The sequence below is a fragment of the Sciurus vulgaris genome (assembly GCF_902686455.1).
Source record: "Sciurus vulgaris genome assembly, chromosome: 13".
NCBI classification, from domain to species: Eukaryota; Metazoa; Chordata; class Mammalia; order Rodentia; family Sciuridae; genus Sciurus; species Sciurus vulgaris.
This window is the reverse complement of record NC_136474.1, coordinates 78,159,367-78,185,987: the sequence shown is the minus strand read 5'-3', so window position 1 is coordinate 78,185,987 and position 26,621 is coordinate 78,159,367. Positions and strand designations below refer to the sequence as shown.

General features: G+C 36.7%; 1 protein-coding gene across 4 annotated transcripts in view; it reads left to right on the top strand.

The window, feature by feature from the left end:
- MBD2 (methyl-CpG binding domain protein 2) overlaps nucleotides 1–22,754 on the top strand; it is a 75,887-nt gene extending 53,133 nt beyond the window's left edge. For 2 of the 4 annotated variants that reach the window (XR_013758829.1, XR_013758830.1), the window contains exons 5-6: nucleotides 12,383–12,473; nucleotides 13,726–13,775. Coding sequence is in view for 1 of the 4 variants with exons in the window: in XM_079109120.1 (XP_078965246.1) it covers nucleotides 12,383–12,473; nucleotides 13,726–13,903; nucleotides 18,638–18,764 (396 nt within the window). In the remaining 3 variants the exon portion in view is untranslated. Of the gene's footprint in view, nucleotides 1–12,382; nucleotides 12,474–13,725; nucleotides 13,904–18,637; nucleotides 18,777–22,283 lie in introns of those variants that run through there. The other 2 variants (XM_079109120.1, XR_013758828.1) reach the window with 2 other exon arrangements.
- Nucleotides 22,755–26,621: the final 3,867 nt, after the last annotated feature.

The window sequence follows — 26,621 nt, the reverse complement described above, 5'->3', positions numbered from 1 at the left end:
AATATTTTATTGGGAAAGTTTTCTATTATAGATTCAGTTCACTTAATAGGTACATAGATGAATATTTATATTTTCTATTTCTTCTTATAATGTGTTTTTCTAGAAATCTATGCATTTCATAATTTTCAGGTTAATGGATGGTTTAAGATCATTTACATATTTTCTAGTAATTTTTAAAAATGTTTTTAGTATCTGTTGTGACACTTTTTTATCTGATGTTGAATGGTGGAATGATATGTTAGACCTAGCTAAAACTCAATTTATATAGGTGATTTTGCCCTTGAAAATTCCAATTTTGTGAAACTTATTGATAAGAAAATGTTTATGTTATAGAAATTATTTTATTATAACGGATTATAATTTGACTTGACACTTATTGCCTTGAATTATAGGCATATTGGGATTTTTGCTTTTTATGTCTATTTGCTTGCTGTTTCTTTGTTACTTTTTATTTTTAGCTGAGTCTGTTAGATTTTCTTGGATAAAATGGTTGAGTTTTATTTTTCTGATCTGATCTAAGGTTTTTTTTTTTTCTTTTATTGATGATACCACTCTAGTATTGACATTAAAATCTATTTGATCTTACGTCACTGTTTTTGTATACCGTTTTTAATATTTTGTTAGGATTCCACTATTAAAAAGTTAGGAATTAATTTATGAATTCAGCTGAAATTAGTTTCATGTAAGCTCTTGTGATGGGCACCTCTCTGACAAATAGCTAATAAAAGATCTTTATCTATTAGAAGTCCAAGTTCCTGAAGATGAGTGGGTTTTGAAATAATTCATGAATTCAACAGCATACATTGCTGATTATTTTATAGATCCTGTATAAATAAAGAAGTCAGACCTGCACCCTACCCTCACAAAAATTTGAATCTGATAAACAAAACAAGCACTAAACAAATAATTCCAAGTATGCTGACAAGTTACAAGTAAATGAAAAGTGCAGATGAAGTAGACTGTGTAACGAATATGTTAATAAAAAGTTATTGAAGCATTTTCTATGGGAGTAACACATGAGAAATTTAGGCACTGTGAATTATATATAGTCTTATACCTTGGGCATCTTAAGATAATTGTACCTTTTCAGGCATTTAACTAATATTGTATGCCACTACTTGTAAGTTACAGAGTGTTCATGGTGAAATTTAGACAAATAGGTACAGCAGGTGGTTACTGCTCCTTCATCTTAATCAACCCTAACTTTTGCCTTTTTCTTTGTTCCTCCATCTCTTTAGTCCAAATTGTTATCTTTTGCCTTACTAAGAGATTACATTGTAATTTGCACAGCCACATGAATCAAGCTTTGCTTAGCTTTACATCATAATTTTCTTGTTATTATCTAGCCCTTTCTTTCTAGGACACCAGCACAAAATAAAGGGTTGCTCATGTTTGACCTTTGATGTTTGCATTCCATGGTATTTAAGTTAAGTTGGTTTTGCTGACTGTAACTAGACAGCTAAGATATTATTTGGGGTTGATTGGAAATAGAGCAGTTTATAAAGTGGACAGTGAATTCCCTCTGGGCAGAAACAACATTCATTTATATACCCTAACCTAGTATCTTGCATATTTTTTTTTTCAAGAGTCAGTGAATGTAAAATGCACATTTCCTGGAATTTGCTTTTATCTACAAGAATGTGATAAGATTTTTTATTCTTTTTTTTCTCTACATAGCTGAGGCTCAAACTCAGGGCCTTGTGTTTGCCAGGCATATACCATGGAGTTACATCTGTGGGCCCAAGATTCTTTATTGTTGATTAGATCTAGTAAATGCCTTAGGAAAGTGAAAAAGATATTCATTGAATTTATGTAATACTGACATTAGAAAAAAATTCTGAGCAACTTAATAAAATTTGTATTTTGAAATAACATCCTCATAGTTTATTAGTGTTTTGATAACTTTCAGTGATAGATGTGATATTTATTAGTATTTCTAGTTTACTAGTGAAAATATATCCAGATGGATAAGATGACTTGCCTAAGACAACAAAGCTATACACTGGTTGCGCCAGGACCAAAGCATTTAGCTGCCAAACTAGTTCTCTTTCTATCATACTGTACTTCCTCTACTGAATCACAAATGTATTCCACTAGTATTTGAGTGCAAACTATATGTTAGCATCTATGCTATGTGCTAGTTGCTGTGCTAGCAACTGCCTTAGCATCTTTGTCTCTTTTATATATATGTATATATTTATTTGTAGGTGGACACAATACTTTTATTTTTTTATGTGGTGCTGAGAATCGAACCCAGGGTCTCACATGTGCTCTACCACTGAGCCACAATCCCAGCCCATCTTTGTCTATCTTGATAAGATAGAAACTATTCAGAATAAAACTCTTGAGATTTTTTTTAAACAAATTTAAAAATTTTTTAAATTTTGTTCTTATTCTAATTAGGATTCCAGTCTTGTGATTATACACGATGTGGAAATTGACTGTGGTGTATTCATATATGTACATAGGAAAGTTAAGTCAGAATCATTCCACTGTCCTTCCTATTCCTGTCCCCCTCCTTAATGAGATTTTAAAGACCACTTTTGTTTTGTTTTACAAAGTATTAACTTTTTTCCTTAATTAATTTATGCATTTTAAGTATTTTTCATTAGAAAGTAAAAATGCTTCTGATCTTATCTCTGATAATTACTGTGCTATGTTCCACTTTGTGGCTTAACAGTAGCAGAGAATACTGAAATATACAAAGAGCCACCTAAAATGCAAATTTTCATAAGTCTCCTCATAGCAAGTGAATACAGAAGTGAAGTAAGACAGAGGAGGCTTGACTCAGGAATTAGATAGAGTTGGTAATGAGAAGGTTACTGGAACCTGGAGCAAGGTCAGTGTTACTTTAATAGTAGGGACTAAAACTGGGTTGAAAGGAAGAGAATGAATGGAAGGTGGGGAAGTAAGACAGAATTTTTACTAGTGGTAGAGATGGATTGAGGCAGAAGTAATGCAATTAAGGACATGTTCTAGGTGGTCAGTATTTAAGTGTCTTTGGCTCTTCAAGGGGAGAATCCCAAGGAGAAGAAGGGGGAACATGGAAATTGTGAATTACTAAAGAAACTGAGGAGGAAGTAGGAGAAATCAAGAGCATGAATATGGGGACAATCTTGGCAAAACAGAATATTTATTTCCCTGCAGTAGGAGGACAGTTGAGGAATGGGGAAGATTTGTACAGGCTCAGGATCTTTAGCATCTGGTGTTCCTAGTTAGCAACAATTATTATGGACTGTTGGTTTGCTAATATTCAGTTTATGGTGTTTAAAATGAACAAAAAGAAACAGAAGTTTATATAGGAATTTTAGATAAATTTTACTTAGCTTCATTATGGAACTTCAGTGTGTTTCTGTGTGGTCAATTTATTTTTGTTCTAATGGAGTTTTTAATTTCAAAAGTGATTTATGAAGGCTAAGGCAAGTTTTGCTTTTTCATGTGACTGTTTGGCTAGATGCTTTTTCTCTGGGATTTTTGATTGGAAGTAGCCAGGCCTACTGATAACATGCTAAGCATTTATGGAATCAGCATGTTTGAGGCCAGCTTATCAGTTCTGCTTTGTTGCTCTGCCTGTGCTTGAACACCTACGACCATTCTACACAGGGCTCTGCCTTTCTCAGTAGTCAAAACCAGACTGGCACATGTGCACAATCCCCAATCCTATGGTAAATAAGAGAGCCTTTTCTAAAATCTATTCATATAGACCAATGTATGCATGTACATAAAGACACTTTCTAACTTAGGGGTTATGATATAAAATTTCATATTTCAGAATTTGGAACTCTACATCTTCTGATAGGAACAATATGGTTCTATCATCTTAGGCCAGCCTATAACTTTTAAAATTTTTTTTTCTTTAATTAATTAATTAATTATTTATTTTTTACAGACTGCATTTTGATTCATTGTACACAAATGGGGCACATCATTTCCTTTCATTGTTGTATACCATGTAGATTCATACCATTCGTGTAATCATACATGTACATAGGGTAATGATGTCTGCCTTATTCCATGATTTTTCATACCCCCATCCCTCTCATTTCCCATAACTGTTTAAAATATGTCTGAATTATCATAAATAATTATTGTTTTATCAGGAAATGCATTGAATTTCAATTTAAGGTAAAAAATGTTTCTCCCAATTCTGTCTACCTTAGTGACCAATTGGTTGGATTCCCTTCCAGTTCCTATTTGTCTGGCAGTGAAAAGAGGCATCAAGTTCAGGCTACTTAGGGGGCTCTCAGAACCCAAAAAGGAGGAGCTGGGTTGGGGCTCTTCAAAGAAGGGAGCACAGCTGGTTGTAGTGTTGGCATATTACAGTGGAAGACTCTCCTTTCTATTTCTGTTGTGAGGTCTGGGCTTCTCCCATTATGTATGTCCCACCCTCCTGTCTTCCTTCTTACTCTATGAACTAGCAGTTCTCAAGCAGACCTGCTTTTGCCTCTCCTACTTCCTAACACCCAAGGATATTTAGCAATGTCCGGACACATTTTTTTTTTTTTTGATTGTTACAATTGGAATTGTACTATTAGCATCTAATATGCACAAACCAAAGATGCTGCTAAGAATACTCTGCAAATGTCAGTAATGCCAAGACTAAGAAACCCTGCTTTAAGCCCCTGGGGCTGGTTAGGGTTTTTTTTTTTTTTTTCCTTCTTGATTCACAACAGCACAGAAGAGTATAGTCTGTTTCTCTGATTCTCTCCTATCGTCTGTTCTTGAAACAAGCTCAGAGCCCTTTTGAGGTTTTTTCTAAGGGCTTTACTATCATCACAACATGAAAATAGGCTAAAAATAACAAGAAAATTATAGCTTTGGGAAATCGTAATTAAAAGCTATCCATGTTAGCCACTGAACTTGAAATAGAACAAATTCTGATCTTTTCTAGGCTTCAATTCATTATTCCCCAGGATGATTTTTCCATCCCCTGGGCTTCCCTTCCTTCCTTACCAGTACTGTGGAGCTTTGGCAGTGATCATTTTCCCTGTCATGGCATTTCCCTAAGCTCTACTCTTCCCTCATTTCCAAGTTGTCCTGTACCATTGACACCAGCTGCAGAGGCATGTGAACTGTGCAGTTGCAGAGGACCTGGTGCTTAGAAAAGCCCTCACATAGAAGTAAGGACCCTATACCTGGTTTAATCCTCTGCAGTTGTCCCTTTCAATTTCTTAATACTTTTTAAGCAAGGGTACTCACATTTTTATTTTCTACTGGCCTTTCAAATTATGTAGCTGGTACTGCTACCAAACTATTCCCAACCACTTTGAGCCCAGCTGTGAGGCAGTCTACTTGGATAAGAGGGAGAAGAGGAAGAGTTACAAAATACTTAGAATAGCAAGAAATCCCTAGCAGAAAATCTGGGAGAGACGGGCAGATTCATGTGCATGTGCTCAGACTCTTCACTTGCTAATACCTTTCAGAGTCAATTATTAACACATTGTTTGTACTTAAAATAAATTTACTAGAATGACCAGCTATTTATTCAGTACAGTTGTATGATCCATGGTGTGCTACCAGCCAGAGGTGAAATAAAAAAGTACTCTGATAGTTGCTATGTATTGGCATGTACAAGAATTTATAAAACTTTCTTGTGGGGCTGGGGCTTTATGTAGCTCAGTGGCAGAGCACTTGCCTAACATGTGTGAGGCACTGGGTTCGATCCCTAGCTCCGCATAAAACAGTGAACTAAGACAGACATTTTTACCCTATATACATGTATGATTACACAAGTGGTATGGATCTACATTGTGTACAACCATTGAAATGAAAACTTGTACCCCATTTGTGTACAGTGAATCAAAATGCAGTCTGTAAAAATAAGTAAAAACAAAAGAAAGTAAAAAAAAAAACAAACATAAAATAAAGGTGTACTGTCCATCTACAACTACAAAAAAAAAAAACAAAACAAAACAAAAAAAAAAAAAAAACACAAACTTTATCATTTAGTTTCCATAACCTTTTAAGACTGTTTTTATTTTCCCATTCCATAGGGTAGGAAACTGGTATCTATATAGAGGTTAAGATAGTTGTCCAAGTTTATAAACTAGTGACACAACAAGTATTTGAACATAGACTGATCTGAGTCTAAGGCCAGTCCCATTCACTCTGATACTTGTATATTTCTGTCCTTGGAGATGACTGTCAAGTTGAGGTCAATAGTAAACATGGAAGGTCAGTATCTTTATCTCCAGTAAATTTTTTTACAGATATATCAGTGCTTTTTGAATTGAATTGCAATAGTAGATGAAAATAAAACTGATACATTTGATGTAGATTCTTTTCAATGTGGTCATGACAAGTAGCTGTTAATATAATCTGTTAATCTATGACACTATTTTTACAGAACAAAATTCAAAAATCCTGTTACATATGTTTAGTAAGCCACTCCCTCTTTTTCCATTTTATGAAATGCTTGTGCACATTGTTAGTGTCACTTAGCTGGAAGTGTTTTCTTGAAAGGGGGGGGGGGGGTTCTGAATCTTTTATTTCCATCCAGTGAATAAAAATTTGGTGTTTTATGTGGCTGACATTTGCTGTGGAGTCCAAGAAAGCTAATTTTCAGAGAATACATGTAACACCAATTTTTTTGCTTTGTATCATAATGAACTGTCCCAAATCAGTTTAGTATCTTCTTAAACATCTACACCAGTTTTAGCTAAATGTATCACAACCCTGGGCTTCTTAATCCTGCATGAGGAGAAGGCAGGCACTAGGCACAGATTGTCTACAATTGACAAGTTACATGATACTTTTTACTTAGTAACAAAGCAAGGATTTGAACATAAGTTCCTTAATTGGATCCTTATCCTTACATGGATTAAGGATAACTTGATAGTTTTCTTAGCATTTATTGCTCTATCATCAGCCTTTGATGTCATGAAGAGAGGGGTCTGAGGCCTGTACCATGTGATCTAACAGAACCAAACATGTAAATGCTCTTTCAGTTTTTCCTGTTAAGCCAGGCATGTGTAATAACCCTGACTGATTTTAATTCCACTTGTGCTACTGACTAGTTGTGTAATCTCTGGTAAATTATTTAACTTTTCTAAGGTTCAGTTTCCTTACCTGGAAAGGGGAGTAATATTCCAAAAGGCTGTAGGAAAGAGTAACTGAATTCTTGTACTGTGCAGGCTTATGGAAAAGCCCTGATGGCCAGGTGGTAGTTGTCCTACTTATTCTCCACCTCCTCCTCCTTCCCCTCCCCACAGAACTTTGGGTAAGCCCTTTCTCTACACCTAAACAATTAGGAAGACTTTTAAACCTAACACATGTCCTCCTGCAGGGAAATAATAGGAAGGCAAATGTTATGCTCCAGTATTCCACAAGGAAGATGATAGAATAATAATTTTTAATCTTCTCTTATAATTAGGATTAAAACTTGGGGATCTTGGTGATCACTAATACCACTTCTCTATTATACACTATCTTTCACTCTCCCCAAACCAAGCCAGTCTTACTCAAACTGGGATCCTTGTAACTGCATCTGAATCTCCTAAGATGCTTATTAAAAAAAAATAGAAAGAAAGAAAGAAAGAAAGAAAGAAAAAGAAAGAAAGAAAGAAAGAAAGAAAACTAATTAACCCCAGACCTAGGAAACAGAATATTTGAGGGCAAGGCTTCAGATATGCAGTTAATTAAGTAAGCCACCTTGGTTACTGTTCTATAAGAAATCATTTAGAAAAACTGTTCTTTGCTTATGTAATAGGAATAGTCTTTCCTCTTTTGCATGCTTATGGACTATTACATATTTTTTAAGAGCTACCTTTTCCAAAGACTTTAGCCTTCCAAATTTTTCCAAGTCAAGGTTAATTTTGTGTCTTCCTTATTGCAGTCTGCCTCGAAGAGCTTTGCTTGTTTTCCAGCAAATAGAAAGCTCCTGGAGGGCAGTGATGTCCAGTTATAATAACAACCATCTCTAGTGTTCAGCAAAATACTTTGCATATAAAGGGCACACAAAAAATATTATTGAATTGAAATTGATCCTTTAATTACTTTTTCCTTGTAAATTATCTTCTGATTTTGAAAAAAAAACAAGTCTGTTCAGAGTATGTGTTAATAAACTCAGGGTAATGGAAGACAATAATAAAAAATAACAAATTTAGTTCCCAGAGCATCAGAATAGGAGTGGCTATGAGTTTTTCTGTGATTCCTGGTTCTTCCTTATCATATTCTTGGATATCCTTCAAAAAATAAGTAAATAGATCCCCCAAAGTCCAAGTTAAATCCACAGCAGTTAAAAGGCAAAAATGCTACAATTACAGTCCAGTGTTAGTTGTATTTCCAGTAAATATATTTGCTCACTTTTCTCACTAAAAAAGCGACTTTTGTGACATGGCTTATGCTTATCTTCAGGGAGGCTAAGATAGATATACATCTATTGTGCTTCTACTGATGTCCCACATGTACTTCTAGTAAAGTGAGGGAGAAAAAGATACAGAGTTGAGCTCATGTTTTCTTCAAAGTTACATTGCACCCTTGCTGACATTTTAGGCACTTTGGTGCCTATGCTATGCTTCTCCCTTTAATCAACTGAGTCCTTGGATAGGGTATTGCCTGGGCCATTGGCAATAAAGGTGATTCAGGGTTGTGGGTGTAGCTCAGTGGTAGGATGCTTGCCTAGCATGTATGAGGTCCTGGATTCAATCTCCAACACTACATAAAAAAAAAAATTTAAGGCGATGCACATGTGGATGCTATCCAATTTTCTGATATTCTGGAGGGTGACAGAAAAGCATATTAGAGAAACTTAAGGGATCTGGTTGTGGGGATTAGAGAGGCATGGAATAACTGAGGATGATTGCATGTTTAGGGGCTTTCTCTAAATATTAAGTCACTTTTAAACTTTAAGTGACTATTTGATGTCACATCACATAGGAAGATTAAGCTAAGAAAACCATGAGATAAGGCAAGTGAAGTCAGATTTTCAACAGGTAGGTTAGGATTTGATGACAGCAGTGGTGTTCATAAAGTGTGCTAGAAGAGACTAGGTAGCTATGGTAGTTGTTTGGAGACTCATTTTTGAATATTATTGTCTTAGGGCTTTGGTTGGGTGGGAAGGAACCCCAGGTGAATACAATCACCTAGGAAATCTGGAGTTGATAAATAATATAGGCTGGGAAATTTTAAATTCAGAGGATGTCCTCTCCCTTTCCCTGCTCCCTCCAAAGCATTGAGGGCTATGAAGTGGCCGAAGATAATGAAAAGGATCATAGAATGTGGGGAGAAGAACTGACTAGCTTTTAGAATAGATTGAGAAGAAACTGGATAGAAAGGGGGTTGGGGTGATTTAGTGAAGTGGCCCTGGAGGAAGGAAGATGGTGTGTTGGTCATTCCTTGGGAATGGGCATGGGAAGAAAAAGACAACGGTCATTGTATTGACTGGATAAAGTTTGTTTACTAAAAACCAAAGAGTACAATTCCAACACTCTGAAGAACTGCCTTGTTCTGACCCTTTGTTGCCAGACCCTCCTCCACCCCAACCCCCCCCCCCCCCCCCCCCGTACCCTATAGCTTTATCTTTTGTTATCAGTTGAATCACATGGTATGGAGAAGACTAACTTTTCCCACTCAGCATAATGCCTGCTATATGTACATTTAAAGTGCATTTTAAAATGCAAATATTCTCTACCCCCACCCCCACCCTAAATACAACAAAACAGGGAAGAATCTGAGAAGATGGTTGATGGGAAAGAAATAAGTTAGGAACATACCGAGATGTGAATAGACATTTACTTTAAGAGGACTCTGTCAGTTCTCAGTGAAAGGAGTGGGTGAATGGTGGAAAGATAGGGAGAAAGTGTCCTTGACCACTCACTACCTCCCATCCTGTGTGGTAAACACACACACATCCATTTTCATGGCATACACATTTAATTTTTTTTCCTGCCCTGGAATTCTGGAGATGATATCTTTTGTCATTGAAAGAACATGTACAAATTTGTCCATGCTTATCAGATTCTGATTTCAGCTGACATTGAGGACTATCAGATGACATGTGGTGTAACCAGGGCTTTTTGTAATCTGGGTCCATATACCCATGTGTCAATCCAAGGTTTATTTTCCAGAATTTTCCTTTCTAATTTTTGGTGTTGTTCTCCTTCTTATAAATAGAAATTTAAAAGTTAAGAATTAAAAATGATAGGTTCAAAAATTATCTTTTAATATATAAAAATTAGAATTTTTAGATATAAAAAATTAGCAATGAATTTGGCCATAATTTCCATGCTTTATTTTTTCTAGTTTTAACTTATTTTTATAAATTAAAAATATTTACACACACACACATACACACACAGAGTTATCCATTAGTATTCTCAGGTGATTGGTTCTGAGATCCTCTTCTGATACCAAAATTCACAGATGCTCAAGTCCCATTTATAAAATAGTATAATACTGGCATATAATCTATACACATTCTCCTTCATGTTTAAAATCACATCTAGGCTACTTATAAATATCAGTGTAAACACTATATAAATTGTTCTTAAACACTATATAAGTTGTTCTGTTTTAGTCAGGGAACAATGGCAAAAATTTTTTTGTAACTTTTTAGTTCAGACACTTTTTTTCTGAATATTTTTGATCTTTAGTTGGTTGGATCAGTGTGTGCAGAATTCAGAGATACAAAGAGCTATGTATGTACATATGTATGTATATGAACACACTTGTACATATCTGTGGGTTCTGCATGCACTGATTAGAAATTTAACTGAGTTTTGTTTTCTTTGCTTTTTACTATAACTATGATATTCAAAATAAAGATGATATTTTTCTACTACAGAGAAAATAGAAATCAAACAGGGTTTCTTGGGACATTTATCACATTCACCAGTTATTAACCTCATCTAATTACTTGATATCCATGATGATTATTATTGTTGTTGACTTGTTCATATTGGCCATGTATTCTACTAATGCTATGATTTGTAGGAGACATAGCAATTGTTGCCAAGTTCCAAGAAGGTCTTCAGAGGAGAGAGGCATTCTGTTACTGTTCTGTCTTAAATAGAGTTGTACTACCATATCTTCTCCTGTGTCTGGAGGACAGTCATCTGATACTTTACCTATACACTGAATTGAGAATATAGCCCTCAAAGCTCTGAGAGTGAGCACAATTTGTTAAAAGTAAATACACTGAACTGTATGCGTATTTTAAGACAGGTGCTTTATATATATTGCCTTATTTAATTAACACACCAATTGAATGTGGTACCCATTGGTTCCACATTTGCAGAGGAAGAAACTGAAGCTTCTGAAAGGTTATAGCATACGTCAAAGGTCGTATATTTCTTGGTTGTTGAAAGTTGGATTTTGATAAAGCTTTGTGTGTGTCCTTCACATCCTTAGGCTGAGTCCAGTTTTTCCCATTTTTGGGCATTAACACAAATATTTTTTCAGTACCATGTGAAAGGCCCTGGTATCCAGGATTAAAGGTGGAGAGCCCTGTAAAATCTTATTTTCTTTGCAGTAAATATGAAATTATGAAGCAGACTAGAAAAGAAATAAGGCTCAAGGACAGGGCCAATGTCTGTCTTCCTGACTATGCATCCACAGTACATAGTAGGAACTCAATAAATATATGCTGAAAAGATGAATGACATGGATGAGAAATAACTAACAGGAAAAAGACTAAAGGAAAAAAGGATTTAAATAAAAGAGCATAACTGTCAGGGATCAGTTAGTCTTTGAATAAGCAGTTGCATACCTCAGTGGCCCACTAATGCAGGAAGAGCCTTTCAGTATACTTACTGCTACCCAGAATGGTGCTGGGGCCACTGAGTGACTATAGTGATTCAGGCCCTGTGCAATAGGAAGAAAGTCACTCTTAAACGTGATGTCCAGTTTAAAACCAAGGTGGTACCAAGACATTTTAGCCACTAAAAAAATGTCTTTTCCCCCCTTAAATATGGTAAAGGACTAAATAAACATCAGTTCTTAGAAAAATTATGTGGAGTAGCTCTTCCCCTAATGATATTGAATAAAGGGGCTAATATATAATATTATTTGTTTTTTTCCCCTGATAAGCTTTAACATTAAAATTTCATGCCAAATGAATTTTTAAAAAATTGAAATTATATTCTTTGGAAGATACCTTATAGAGAAATATATGTAGTATACAGGGTATAATGATCTATAATAATTTAACAAATAAATAATTTGCATAAAATAACAAAACATTTTTTGAGTAATGTTGATCTGAAAGAATTATGATGTGTTGAAATAATTCATGTTTAGAATATCATTTAGCTTGTTGTAAGGAAAAAATGAGAAAATTGTAGGAAACTATCAACATGATTTAAATTTCATTATTCGACAGCATCGATGCGCTACTTTCTTGTCTCAAGAATGTATCTATTAACAGTGATATTTTGCCTTACAGCTTTTCTGGGAGAAGAGGCTACAAGGACTTAGTGCATCAGATGTAACAGAACAAATTATAAAAACCATGGAACTACCTAAAGGTCTTCAAGGTATTATCTAAGTTTAGTTGAGCAGATATTTATTAAGTACCTACTGTGTGCCGGACACTGTGTTAGATGCTGTGGATTCAGAATTGAATGATACCAGGTCTTTGCTTTAAGGGATCATGTGTCTCTCTGGATGGACAGCATACCCCTTATGTTGTAGTAAATCCAGGGAGGACATACATGAAAGACTTGTACCTTGTAGGGATGCCTCTGTGAGTGTATTACTTTAGATTTTCTATTCCTGTGTAAAAGCTTTGGCTGTAGATTGGGTTCTTCATCTAATTTAACACATGTGCTGTGTTTAGTACTGAGTGCAGATGAGCAATAGGATTTCGCAAGCCTCTAGCTCCTAGCAGCATCGGGCCCCAACATTTGTTCTTTCTCTTATCCTCTTACCAAAAGAAAAACTAATAACTCTTCTTCTGCCCCTCCCTTTCCAAACTGTTGCTGTAAGTAGCAGTGGGAGAACATGCACGCTGGTTCAGTATTGCCAGCTAGTGGCATGTGGGTGGAGAACTCAGTTGCCAATCTACCTGTCAGATCACATGGCCACTCCACGTTTGAGAGAAGTTTTATCCTTCAAGTGTTAGAATCAGATTATGAATCTTGATTGTGAGTTACTCAGAAATTCTCATAATTTATTGTTGAACTTTTGTCTCTGTGTTCTTGGGAATTATTGTTTTAACTAATTTTAGAGCTAAAATTGTTTTAACAATTTTAGAGCTTAAAGCAATTCATTTTGATTTTGTTGTGTGTAGTCATTAATTCTGTAAATCTGGATATTTAGTTAGACATTTGAAAGAACTATTAAAGCTGCAAATATAGCATGCTTGCTTTGACTTTTTCTTTCAAGTCCTGAAACAAGGAAGATAAGTATTGTAATATTACTAGAAATTAATGTTAAAAGCTATAAGGAGAAATTATTCCAGGATACATTAATAGGAATACTTGAGTATAATACAATGCCTTCATAAAAAACTTAGATTGTTCAAATAATTGACTTTACCTGAGGAAATGTAGCCATCTCTTCAAAAGTTTAGAAAATGTATTTTAAAAGTTTATTAAAATGCTATACTCTTTTGTTACTATGTCTTTAATGTCAGTTCCTTGTGATATCATCCTTTGCTGCTTTGGTTCATGTTGATTTTAAACATATGATCCTGCATGAACACAAAAATGTTGATTGTTTCAGGTCACATAATTTTCTCAGCACATTGAGAATTTTCCTTTAAGTATTGCTTATTTCTGATTGCAGGAGTTGGTCCAGGTAGTAATGATGAGACCCTTTTATCTGCTGTTGCCAGTGCTTTGCACACAAGCTCTGCACCAATCACGGGACAAGTCTCCGCTGCTGTGGAAAAGAACCCCGCTGTTTGGCTTAACACATCTCAGCCCCTTTGCAAAGCTTTCATTGTCACAGATGAAGACATTAGGTAAGTCAGTTTATTATAACCCAAAAAGCTTGATTTTTGCCTGTGGATAAATTTTATGTTGCCCATTAGGTTCAGTGTCACGTCTAGTACAGGTTGATCATCCTGAATCCAAAAATCTAAAATCCAAAGTACTCAAAAGTCTAAAACTTTCTGAGCTCTAACATGAGTGAAAACATCCATACCATGAAACTTCATTTTATTTACAAAGTTATTAAAACATGTTGTATAAAATGACCTGCAGGCTATGTACATAAGTTATACATGAAACACGAATTTTGTGTTCAGGCTTGGGTTCCACACCTAAGATATCTCATTATGCTATTCAAATACTTCAAAATCAAAAAAGTCTGAAATACTTCTGGTCCTAAGCATTTCAGAACAAAGATCCTCAATTTGTAAGTTAATTCACTAGAAAATCAGTCCTTTCTTTTTCTCTTTCTCTCTTTCTTTCTTAACACAGCTTTTCTGAAACTAATGGGAAATGATGATAAAGTACTGTTACAATAAATACATGCTTGTAAAAGGTAGAAGGGGGATCATCATGACCATGCCCAAAGGACAGGTTTCAGAACAATGACATCCTGTACACATCATCTGTAGTTTTGTAATTTGGGCTTCTGAATTTTTGCTCTGACAAACCCCATTCTCCCAGACATAACTTTTATGGTTGCTTCGTGCATTGGTTTGTCTGCAAACAAGGGTCTTTCTAAAGCAAATGATAGCCATGCTGCATTAAGCTAAATTGTGTTTTTAAAGTATGATTTAGTTATCTTGATTGTATTTACCTCACTTATGCTCAATTTAGAACTTTATTTACCTGTTTCACTTTGTTTCAGTAAAGATTTAAGGTGCCTCCAAAGACAGACACACATGTACAAACACACAATAGAGCAAGAAGAGAAGCACACGAGAAAACTGAGCAGAGTAAAGAAGAAGATAGAGCCAGGAATAAGAGACTTAGCTGCATCCGTTAACATCGTTTTCTAAGTCATCTGTTTCTAAGAGTGTGCCACAAATTGGTTTTTTAGCAGCAAATAGTAAAAGGAAACCCTCTAACTTAGATTGATAGCATGAGCAAACTATTGCTTAGGAGAAACAAAACTATTCTGGATAGTAAAACCTCAAAGGAATTTTTGTCTAATATTTATGAACTTTGGCATCATTACTTAAGGATACATAATGATCACAATGATACTGTAGTATATTTGCTTTAAAAGTATGATAGTATGTATACTTCACTATTTCTGTCTTCAGAATGTAAATCAGAACTTTACTGGAGTATTATTCCTAGACAAAACCAGCAGATGGCACTTTTGAACCATAAAATTAAAAATATGTTTTCTATTGGTATTTTGTTTTTTCTAAATCATAAAAAGTTGACAAAAATATTTCTAAATGCATGAGTCTAGCTATATTTATATTGGAGAGCTCTTGAGTTTTAAAGTAATTCCCTTTGCAAAGGTATAAAACAACTCAAAGTTCTAGTCATATATATGCCTTGATTGCATGGGATTTATGAACAACTTTATTTCGGAAGAAGTTAAAATAACAAAATATAAAATCAAGTTGAGTAATTAACATGCTTTTGGACTGTTTACCATTGAGGAAGGCAGCTACTCAAGGAAATAAGTTCTTTTCAATCTTGGAATGAGGACAAGTTAGCAGGGATTCTACCAGATCATCCATGGGTGTAGACTGAGGTTCTCTAGGTGGTATCGTGAGAATGACTACAGCTTCCACATCAGATCATTTGACAGTAGAGGACACCATCTCCAAGCCAGGTCTGGATGATTTCCTTTTCAGACAAATTTATCTATCAAATTACTCGTTTGATTTAATTGTCATAACAATAATTAAGCAGAACTTACTAAGCAAACATTCCTTGTTGAATTAGTATAAGTTTGAAATAAATGACAGCAAATATGATTGTTACTCTTCCTTGATTTGTGTAGCCAATATTCTGCTTATATTAAGCTTCCAACTAAAGATCTTAATAATAAGTATATATCTTTTCAGTATATTTGATAATATTTTCATCCACCCATGTACTTGCTTTCTAATACTTGATAACAAATGCTTACAAATTTTGCAGCTTAAAGCAAGATCCATTTATTAGCTCATGGTTCTGTGGTTCAGCAGCCTAGGTTCTCTGCTTAGTTTCACAAGGCTAAAATCAGTGTTAGCTGTACTGCTTTCCCTTCTGGAGCTTAGGATTCTCCTTAAAATCAGTTGTTGCAGAATTCACTCTTGGTGGCTGAAGGGCTAAGACCCATGTTCTCTTGTTGCATAGGAGATGGGCCACTCTCAGCTCCTAAAGGTGGCCTGAAATTCTTTGCCATATGGCCCCCTTCATTTGTCCTTAAATGCATCTGTCAGAAAAGACTCAGCCTCACTAAGGGCTCTTCTTATTAGGTGAGACCCACTGTATAAATCTTTCTTTTGATTAATTCAAGGTGTTATGGTTTGGATATGAAGTGTCCCCCAGAAGCTCACATGTGAGACAATGCAAGAAGGTTCAGAGGAGAAATGATTGGATGTTGAGAGTCTTAACCCAATCAGTGAATTAATCCTTGATGGGATTAACTGAGTGGTAACTGGAGGCAGGTGGGGTGTGGCTGGAGGGAGTGGTTCATTGGGATCATGACTATGGGGTATATAGTTTGTGTCTGGAAAGTGGTGTCTCTCTCTGCTTCCTGAGCACAATGTGAGCCCTTTACCTCTGCCACACTCTTCTACCATGATGTTCAGCCTCACCTCAAACCCAGAGGAATGAAACTGGCCATCTATGGACTAAGACCTCTGAAACTGTGAGCCCTCAAATAAACTTTTTCTCCTCTATAATTGTGCTGGTCAGATCATTTAGTCACAGCAGGGAAAAAGCTGATTAAAACACAAGGTCATTTGATTAGTAACCCCATCATACCTGCAAGTTCTCTCCATCTTCAGGGAAGAAAATACGTAGGCATTGTATATGGAGTGGTGAGGGCTTGGGGAACATCCTAGAACTCAGCCTATCATGATGGGCATTCTAAGGTCAACGTTTATCATAAAGTTGAGAAGTAATGCTTAAGGTAAAAGAAAATCAGTGGTCTTTGTTAGCTTTTAAGAGATAGAGTTCTTCATCCAAAAGCACCATTTGTTCCATTTTCCCTGTCTTCCTAATGGGATTGCTCCGGGGTAGCTGTACATATTCTTGTGGTCTGTTATGAAGAGTGAGACACTGCCTGTGAGACCGATGTGCCATTTAGCATAAGCTTTGAGTCAGTGGGCCTGAAGAGACTGACTATATAAGAAATAAACAGATATGTTATATTAATCCTTCCACATTACATAAAAATCTGTCACCTCCAGTTTCTTGTTATGTGACAGAAACTATAGAGCTTCGACTGACCAGTAACCACCCTGCCTGCCCCTTAAGCTGAAAATTTATTTAAAAAAGTAGAAGTCAGTGCTATTTTGGAGTTTAATAAAGATATCTAAAGTTTTTTGGCTACATAGTATATGTTGCCTTATCACCTCCTGTCGTGGACATATTCTCAGTGAACCCAGAGAAATGTGCTCTGGAGGACAGCATATGTGAATACAGCTGGCTGAGCCCCCAGGGAACGAGGACACTGTGACTGTGGACGAGATCCTCTGTGACATGCTGCTCGGACCTTTCTGCTGTCCTAGATGGGCAGTGCTACAATCCGTCTTCCTCAGTTGTTGGTTTAGAAAATCACTTTTGCCAGTAGAACCCTGTTTTCCTTGTTATGTCTTCCTGGTCACTGCACTGCTCCTTCTCCCACTCTGCATCCATCCTGACCATCTTTCCCTCTGCTCTCAGGAGAGGGCCTGACCTGTTCTCTATTGGTAGTTAACACACTTACCTCTGCTTTCACCTCTCTTCACTTCTTATTTTCATCAGGGCCTTTACCTACCAGTCTTTACTATTCCCTTGGATTTCTTCAACTTTTGCCTTTCTACTTGGTTCTGGGTGTAAATTTCTCTCTTGCCCTCTCAGAGCTTTTAAGACCAAGTATCTTTTAACAGCTTTTCCTCCTGGTCTTTGTTCTTTATATGATGGTTCAGAGCCTTGTTTATTAACTCTCACTTTTGAGACCTCCTTGCAATCACCAAGACACAGAAGAAACCTGTGGCATGTTCTTCATGTACTCAGTTTCTCTTGGTTGAAGTGGTGCTTTTAGTCTGCTCTTGGTAATGCAGACTTATGCATTGCTGGCTTTTTCATGCTGATCCCATTGCCTGCAGACCTAGGAACCCAGGAGAGCACTCTCTCCCAACGTAGCCAGGGAATGCCAGACCAAGTCCCAACGCACCCGGTCTCTGCTTCATTTCTTTCTCAGTGCTTCATTTAGAAAGGCAGTTTTCTTCATTCTTCTTGTTGCCTCCTCCTTCTATCCCCGCCTCCAGATTATTTCTAATTATTCTTTATAGGAATAAACCTACATCTTCCCATATTTGAAATTGTTGGAGTTGAGGAAGAGGCCACTAAAGTAAAGTGACTCCAGAATTCTCTCTGAGACAAAAGATAACTGACCATCCCTCTTTTTGGCAAGGCTATAGTGTATTTGGTTCATGAGTATAGAAGCAACATTTGCAAAGTCAGAGGAGAGGAAAGTGTATTTTTTTCCTGAGGAATTTAATGATTTTGAAGTAGGGATGGACTTTTTTAGCAATTTCATATTTTCATTACATGCCAGATTTTTAGTGTTTTTTTCCGTATTTGAAAAGGAAACAGGAAGAGCGAGTACAACAAGTACGCAAAAAATTGGAAGAAGCACTGATGGCAGACATCCTGTCCCGGGCTGCTGACACAGAAGAGATGGATATTGAAATGGACAGTGGAGATGAAGCCTAAGAATATGATCAGGTAAACTAACGCAGACATAGACACACTTGGAACTCAAATGTTTATTTTCTTGTCTGCAGCCTCCTCAGCAGTGAATGAAAAAAACTGCTACTTTGCATAGGTTATGCATATGCTGCTGTCTGGCCCCTCTGTATTTAAGGGCCATAGAAGTTATTACATCTGTTTGTTCTCATTCTGTGAGGATGTTCACAACCCTGCAGCCACCTCCAGAGGATCCTTTAGCTTCCTTTATTAAAATCATGTGGAAAATCTCCAATGCATCATTTAAGAAAAGTAGAGGAAAAGCAAAGGACTGTGTCAGGTAGGGAGGAATGGCTATAGTAGAGGAAGGTGGCTGTCATCCTCACCCCATTAGCCCTCTGGGGTATGTTGTTCCCTCTTTAGAATTATGTTAGCAATATAGACAAAAATTCTTCACTTTTTCTAGACTTTCTTTAATATAGACTCTCCTATGCTGGGAGAACAAGAAGGACATTGACAAGTATAATACATAATTTACCATATGATCCAAATTTTGACCTTACTCTAAATCCACATATGAAGTTCATGGTCTGTGTTTCATTAGTATATATTTTCTTTAGATGATTACACTCAAATTTTCAAGGCTTCAGTGTAGCATCTTGCTTCCCAACTTCTATATTGTATCTTGGCATCCCTTGTTTTAATTTCTGCTGCTTATAAGCCAGTTATTTGTTTCCTTTGAAGCCCAAATTGAGAAGAGATAGGTTAGTTAACATGGTGTGAAAGATCAAAAAAACCTCTCTGAGGAAGTGACATTTACATTAGATCTGAAAGATATGTAGGATTATGTTGGGGGAATTTCAGCAGTCCTTTTAGAAGGGACAGCAAGGTGAAGCTTGGTTTCTTTAAGGCAGAAAGAAAAATCAACATAATCTGAATGTTGTATGTCTGGAGAGGGAGGAGCAATGTGTATAGGCAGTGTACCTGATCACAGAGGGCTGGTAGGTCATGGTTAAGGACCTTGAACTTGATCATTAATACCATGGGAATCCACTGAAGGTCAATAGCATAATCAAATTTATTTACAAGATCCCCAAGGCTGCTGCAGGAAAACATAGATTATGGACAGTTTGGAAGCAGGGAAACCAGCTAGGATGCTACTGTGAGTCTAGTAAGACCAGGGTGTTGTTAGTGAGGAGGGAGGAGAGGAGGAAAGGGCAGATCTGAGATATATTTGAAGATAGAATTGGCGTGAGCAGGTGATTGATCAGGAGCAATCTTGAGAAAGTGGAAAGGATGAGTCATTCCCCGCTCCCCGGTCTGGAAGAGAGGGAGTCCTGTGTGATAGAGGAGCAGAGGGAGGCAGGGGCATGAGTGTGATCATTGACACCACCCTCCCTTTGCATGAGTACATTTCTTTAATTCAGGAATGACTCATGACACAATGATAACTAAACCAAGTAAGAGATACAGTGTCTTACATCTGCAAGTCCAGTGACAGCAGCACCATTCTGTCATCTAATTTTTTGATCATACAGAAATGTTTGAATTCAATTCAGCCGTTTTTAGGTCTTTTTAATTTCCTGACGAGGACAGGAAGGCACTGTGTTTACACTTGGTATTTTGTTTTCCAAACTGGCAAGGATATGTTGTTTGGGCTTTAATGAACGTATGTAGTATTTGTGAAATTTGTCAGAGAGAAGTCTGAACAGGTTTCTTTTGTCTGAGGCTCCACCATGTTGTCTCTGGAGTGCAGCGAGGGAATCTGCACTGTTGCACCTGTACCAGGTTCTGCACCATTGTGTCAAAACAGACTCTCGGGAGGCCTTCTTATGCTTTTAGCTTTTGTTTTTTCTCAGCCTTTTCTCCTGACATCAGTTTGGGATAACCAAGGTCCATATCGTCTAGGCTTTACTAAAAACTATGCTTCTGAGGTCAGAAGAAAATGGGCACATTCAGGGTGGTATGGCTGTAGGCTAAACCTGTGCTTTCTTTGCAAAGTACTTTGCATTTTGATATCAAGGCAGCACTCAAATCTATGTAAGCAAGTGTGTGTTTTAGTCACTTTCCATTTATAGAAGCTGGCACCTGCTTGTTGCCTTATACAAATGCGTAGTAGCAGTAATAAACTAATTGTTGATTGATTAGAGCTTTGATAATTCTTAAAACTGGCAATTATTTTGGTGTGTTAGGTAGGGAGAGATATGATATGTTATGTCATATTCTAAACTTGAGAATAATATTATTAGATCAGGCCATTAGATATATAGATTGTGAAAGATTTAGAAGTACTTCTTAGTTATCAAAATTACATTTATCTCACTCATTTAGCCCTATATATACCTAAATGCTAAGAAACTGGAGCATTTGCCACATGACTTAATTAGATGCTCATAATAACATGTGGAATAGGTAGAACTTAGTTTGGCACAGGGTGGGAGATGTCCAACTTGACATGGTTTGTGGGTGGTAAGAGATGGACCCTGAGTCTTTTAACCTGTGGTTCCCCTTCAGGCCTGTCAGCTGCATCATGCCACAGTTCTTTGTAATGCTCCTTGTTAGGTGGACTTGCATTTATTTATATATATATATATATATTTATTTATTTATTTTCTTTTTTTCTTTTCTTTTTTCTTTTTTTTTTTTTTGGTAGTATCAGGGATTGAGCAGAGGGCAGTCTACCCCTGAGCTGTATCAGGGATTGAACAGAGGGCACTCTACCCCTGAGCTGAAACTAAAACCCCAGCCCTTTTTATTTTAGTTTGAGACAGAATCTCCCTTAGTTGTCAAGACTGGCCTCAAACCTATGGATCCTCCTGCATCAGGTTCTTGGGTAGCTGGCATTACAGGTGTGCACCACCATACCTTTCTTTCTTTCTTTTATTTATTTAGCTTGTTAGTTAAGTAATAGATTTAGATTTACTATTTAAAATTTACAACAATAGAGAAGTACCTAGGTTATCAAACATTTTAGGAATGATTGCAAGAAAATAACTATAAAAACAAAGGTATTAAAATATTTAGTTATGAATGAATGATATATCAAAGACAAATAGTTCAGTCTGCAGTTGCACAGTACCATCTCACTCAGGATAAAAGGATAAATAATAAAAAAGTACATATCTATCATCTATAATTGCTCTAAAGTAAAATCAATCATTGTGAAGTAGAATAAATCATTGTAAGTAGAAGTTTTCTCAGAATATGCTTAGATTTGGCTGCTATTATGATTTTTCATTTGTATGCTCTTTCAATTCCTTTTTTATGCTGATTTAATTAATTGCAGATAGAAAATATTTGCATAAGTATGCAAAGGGATATGTATACTTTCTTTGAAAATGAAATGGGTATTAAAGGGTATCATCAAAATAAAACATTTGAAATAATGAGGGAATATGTTGAACATTATTTACAATGGACTGTAACTAAATGCTTAATTGAGACTTCACAAACATGACTAAATGAAATTTAGGCTCTGATTACTTCAAATTTCTTCTCACCTGAGAAAGCATTGAATTACTTAAGTTTGTTTGTTTTTCCTTCCAGGTAACTTTCGACTGACTTTCCCCAAGAGCAAATTCCTAGAAATTGAATGAAAACGTTTCCACTGGGTTTTGCCTGTAAGAAAAAGTGTACCCGAGCACATAGAGCTTTTTCATAGCACTAACCAATGCCTTTTTAGATGTATTTTTGATGTATATATCTATTATTCAAAAAATGATGTTTATTTTGAGTCCTAGGACTTAAAATTAGTCTTTTGTAATATCAAGCAGGACCCTTAAGATGAAGCTGAGCTTTTGATGCCAGGTGCAATCTACTGGAAATGTAGCACTTAACTGAAATATTTGTTTCCCCACAGTTTTAATATAAACAGATCAGGAGTACCAAATAAATTTCCCAATTAAAGATTATTGTGACTTCACTGTATATAAACAGATTTTTATACTTTATTGAAAGAGGACAATGTACATTCTTCCATCATCACTGTAAAGACAAATAAATGATTATATTCACAGACTGATTGGAATTTTTTTCTGTTAAAGCACACGCAGTGAATAGCCCCTCATTAGCATCCTTTACGGACGGACACGCAGCCTTGATCCCTGGGCCTGGGTTTGTTTGGAGGTGGTGGAAAGCAGCTTGTGCATGGGCAGTGCACTGCCTCCGAAGGGGTGCTTTCACCGGCAGCATTGCACTGTTGGTAGCATGTGCAATGTTTTACTTGCCTTTGACTAGTACTTTTGATAGTTCTATAAAAGCCAGGCTATTTCTTTCTTTTGGCATGCATTAGGTATACAGGTGCCCTGTCAGTGTTACTTGAAGTCCATGTTTGTTGTTTTTGCTAGAATTTTGGCTGTGTCTAACATCCACTAGGTTACTGAGTGAACAGGTACAGGTCAGAAGCTTGGCCATAGTGAGAAGAAGGTTCTAGGCAGAGTTGCTTCATAAACCAGGCTGTGATACTTTGCTAATCATTATGTGGCCCCCAGAGTAGTAAGAATTTTTTCTGTTGATGCTCATAAGCCAAACTTTTATTACCACTTAAATTTCTTGATATCTGGTTACTAAAACTGGCATTATATTATTCAGTGAGTTTTAAAATCAGAACATATTTATATTAATCTAATGCCAAGGAAGGGAGGGAGTGGTTATAAGCAAATTAAAGCAATGAGAAATTGAGCAGATATGAAGTCATTGTCATTGTATATGTACTTCTTAACTCTTGAGTTTGTTTAAAAGTAGACCTGATAAAGCACTTGCCTGTGTTTGATCTCTAGCATCACAAAATAGGTAAATAAATAAATTCAATAAAAATTAAACAATTTAGACCCAAACTGATGTGTTCAAAGATGTGAGCACCAGTTCTGCATCAGTGTCACCTGTACATTTTATCATCAGTACCTCTATTCCCAAGGGAGGGACAGAGGAAGGCTAATGAAAGCAATGTGACTTGCTAAATGTGGCTGCTGTTTCCAGACCTTTATTGCCAAACTACGTAAATACTTATTGAAATTCCTGATTTATATTTGAGTTTGATCCCTAGGCCACAGTTTGTGCTGCTGGTACATAAGCACAGAGATTGGCGGTTTCTAGAAGGACTGTTGGCAGAGGATCCTTTCTCTGGGCCATCCGAGTGTCCCAAGGGGGGGTGGGAGTGAGGAGTTAATATGAGTTTATTTTTAAGAGCTAATATTACACTAGTTAGAATGAATATCCAAAGGTGTTTTTCCTTCTCTCCCAACCCCATGACTTCATTTGCAATCAGGCATGGGGTATTTTCACCTTGATGAGCATATACTCTTTTTATAATACTTAAATCAAGATATATGTGCTTTCTAAACAGATTTATGAAAGCAAAAACACAATATACATGGTATAAAACTTTGTGTTTTTCCCCTTGTATACTTTGCTCAGGTTGAGAATGAGATAAGAAGCCATTACATGGTGTTCTACTGGGGACCATCCTTGAAGCCGGGATGTTCCCAATATATCTGCAGGGTGTGTCCAAAGTTAAATTCATCATCTCATCCCCACAAACCTACCACCATCTTGCATTCCCCAACTTGGGCAAAGCAGACCATCTCAGTTGCCTAAGGCAGAAGCCCAGGAGTGATCTCAGATGTTCTTTCCCTTGCTGGAGATACCTGTCAAGGTATCTGTCAGTCCCACTCGAACTTCCATTTTTTCCCACACCTCTCCCATGTAGGTCCTTCTGCCTCCCACTACCACTGCCTTCATGTGACTCCTCTTCTCTCTTTCAGGAGCTTCCTTTACTGGGCCTGTCTACTGCCCCTTTCCATCCCCTTCCCTCTCAATTTTTCTTTTGTCTCCTCCATATAGTCATCAGAGTGATCCTCAAAACAGGCAAATGCGATCAAATCCCTTCTCCACTCAAGATTTCTCACTTTGTATGCAGTTTAGAGTAATTTTTAAGAGCAAACACTTTGAAATTAGGAACCTGTGTCAGAATCCTGGTTTTGCCATTTGTGTGATGTGTCAGGTTAGTTTAATCTCCTTGAGCCTGTTCTTCCTCAGTGAAATAGGAATAATGCCTACCTCAGAGAGTTGTTGTGAGGATCAATGAGATACCGTGTATAAAGTGTTTAGCACAGTGGTTTCACACATTGGAGAATGCTGTTATTGTCCCTGCAGATACCATTTTTATGTCACTTCCAAGAGGCTTGATAACACTTAACAACCCCTACACTCATACCACTTTATTTTCAGTACCCTGTGCATTTCCTTTGTCAGAAATTTCTAAATCTGTGTTTTATTTATTTGTTGACTTTTTGTCTGTTTCTCTACTAGAATGTAAGCTCCATGAGAGCAAGGATGTGTCTGTCTTGTCCAGAGCTCCAGTGCACAGCCCGGTGCCTGGCACATAGTAAGCACTCAACTTAGGGCAAAAGGCTCTTCATGGTCTGATAAATGCCTTTTTAGCCTCATCCTGCCACTATCCTTGTTATACTTTGGGCTCAAGAAGAGCCATATCACTTGTGCTTTGAAGTTCCCCTTGGGCCCCGTGTCTTTGTACCTGTTGTTCCCACTGCCTGAAACAACCTTTGCCTGCCCATCCATGGCAAATTCCTGATTATTGGTCAAGTCTCAGCTCAATGGCTACCTCCTCTGTGATGCTGTCTCTAATTTCTCCAAGGCAGATGTTCTTTTTCCCTCTTCCAAGTTCCCACTGCACTTTGTAAATACCTCTGTGGAAGCACTTTATTGTATTGTATTGTAAATTTTGTGCATGTCTGTTTTCTACGATACTGTAAGCACCATGGAAGCTGAGATTTCATCTTTACATCCTAATGTTCCCCAGGACCTTGCACAGTGCCTGGCACATGATAGCTTGTCGATAAGTGTTTGCTGAATGAATTTGTGATTGAACAAACAGTTGGAAAACTGTTGGAAGATGTATGTATTATTAAGGGGAGTGCCCGGTGGCTTCCAGGGTATTTTTTTTTTTTTTTCTTACTTTTTCCTCAAGAAAGGAGATCTAAAGAGCATTATGTAATCTCTGAGTATAAAATTACTTGTTTAAATTTAAAGATACTATGAATTGAATAATATAGATCTTCATCAATGATTGCAAAAAGATATCAAAAGCTTTGTGATCTTAAATGCTACGAAATCCAAAATAAATATTTGCACTATTAATATTTCCATAGTAAATGCTATGAGAAAATGTACAGCAATAAATTTTGAAGCTTTAAAAATGTTTGTGTAAGTCATCTTCAGTGACTTAATTCATGAAGCACCTTTTTGGTCTGGTTTTCCTAGAACCAAGAGACTGTAGACAGGACCCAAAAGCCTTCAGAGCATATCCATTGACACTACTTTTATTGATCCAGAGACAGTGGCTCAATCATTTTTCTGGCAAGCCTAAGGAACAGAAAGAACTGAAAGGGTCCTCCACAGAATCAGGGGGAGGTTTCCCTAGACCTCATGAGGCCCCAGTCTCCAGCATGGCTATCATAACTGTCTTTCTGCCCACATTCACTTCTGGGATGCATACGTGACCCCTATGTAAAATATACTTCAGTTGCCAGAGTCCATGTAGGGCAGGTTACATCAGTTAGTTACATCAGGATTAGCTAGGATCCACTGTGGGATGGGATTGGGGCTTGGAGCTGTGGGGGATCAATCTATCGTGTCTCAAGGGATCCAGAGTGAACTTCAATTTGCACATGGATTTCTCTACGAGATTATATATATTTTTTATAGTAAGAGTTACTTTTTCAATAACCTTTATTTTTATGACAGGAGTATAAAAGCTTTCATAGCCTCTTATGTACTATTTTATAATTTACAGGACACTTTTACCTCCATTAATGTCATCTTTGAATTTTACTATGCAATATGTACATATCCTTATTATCCTCT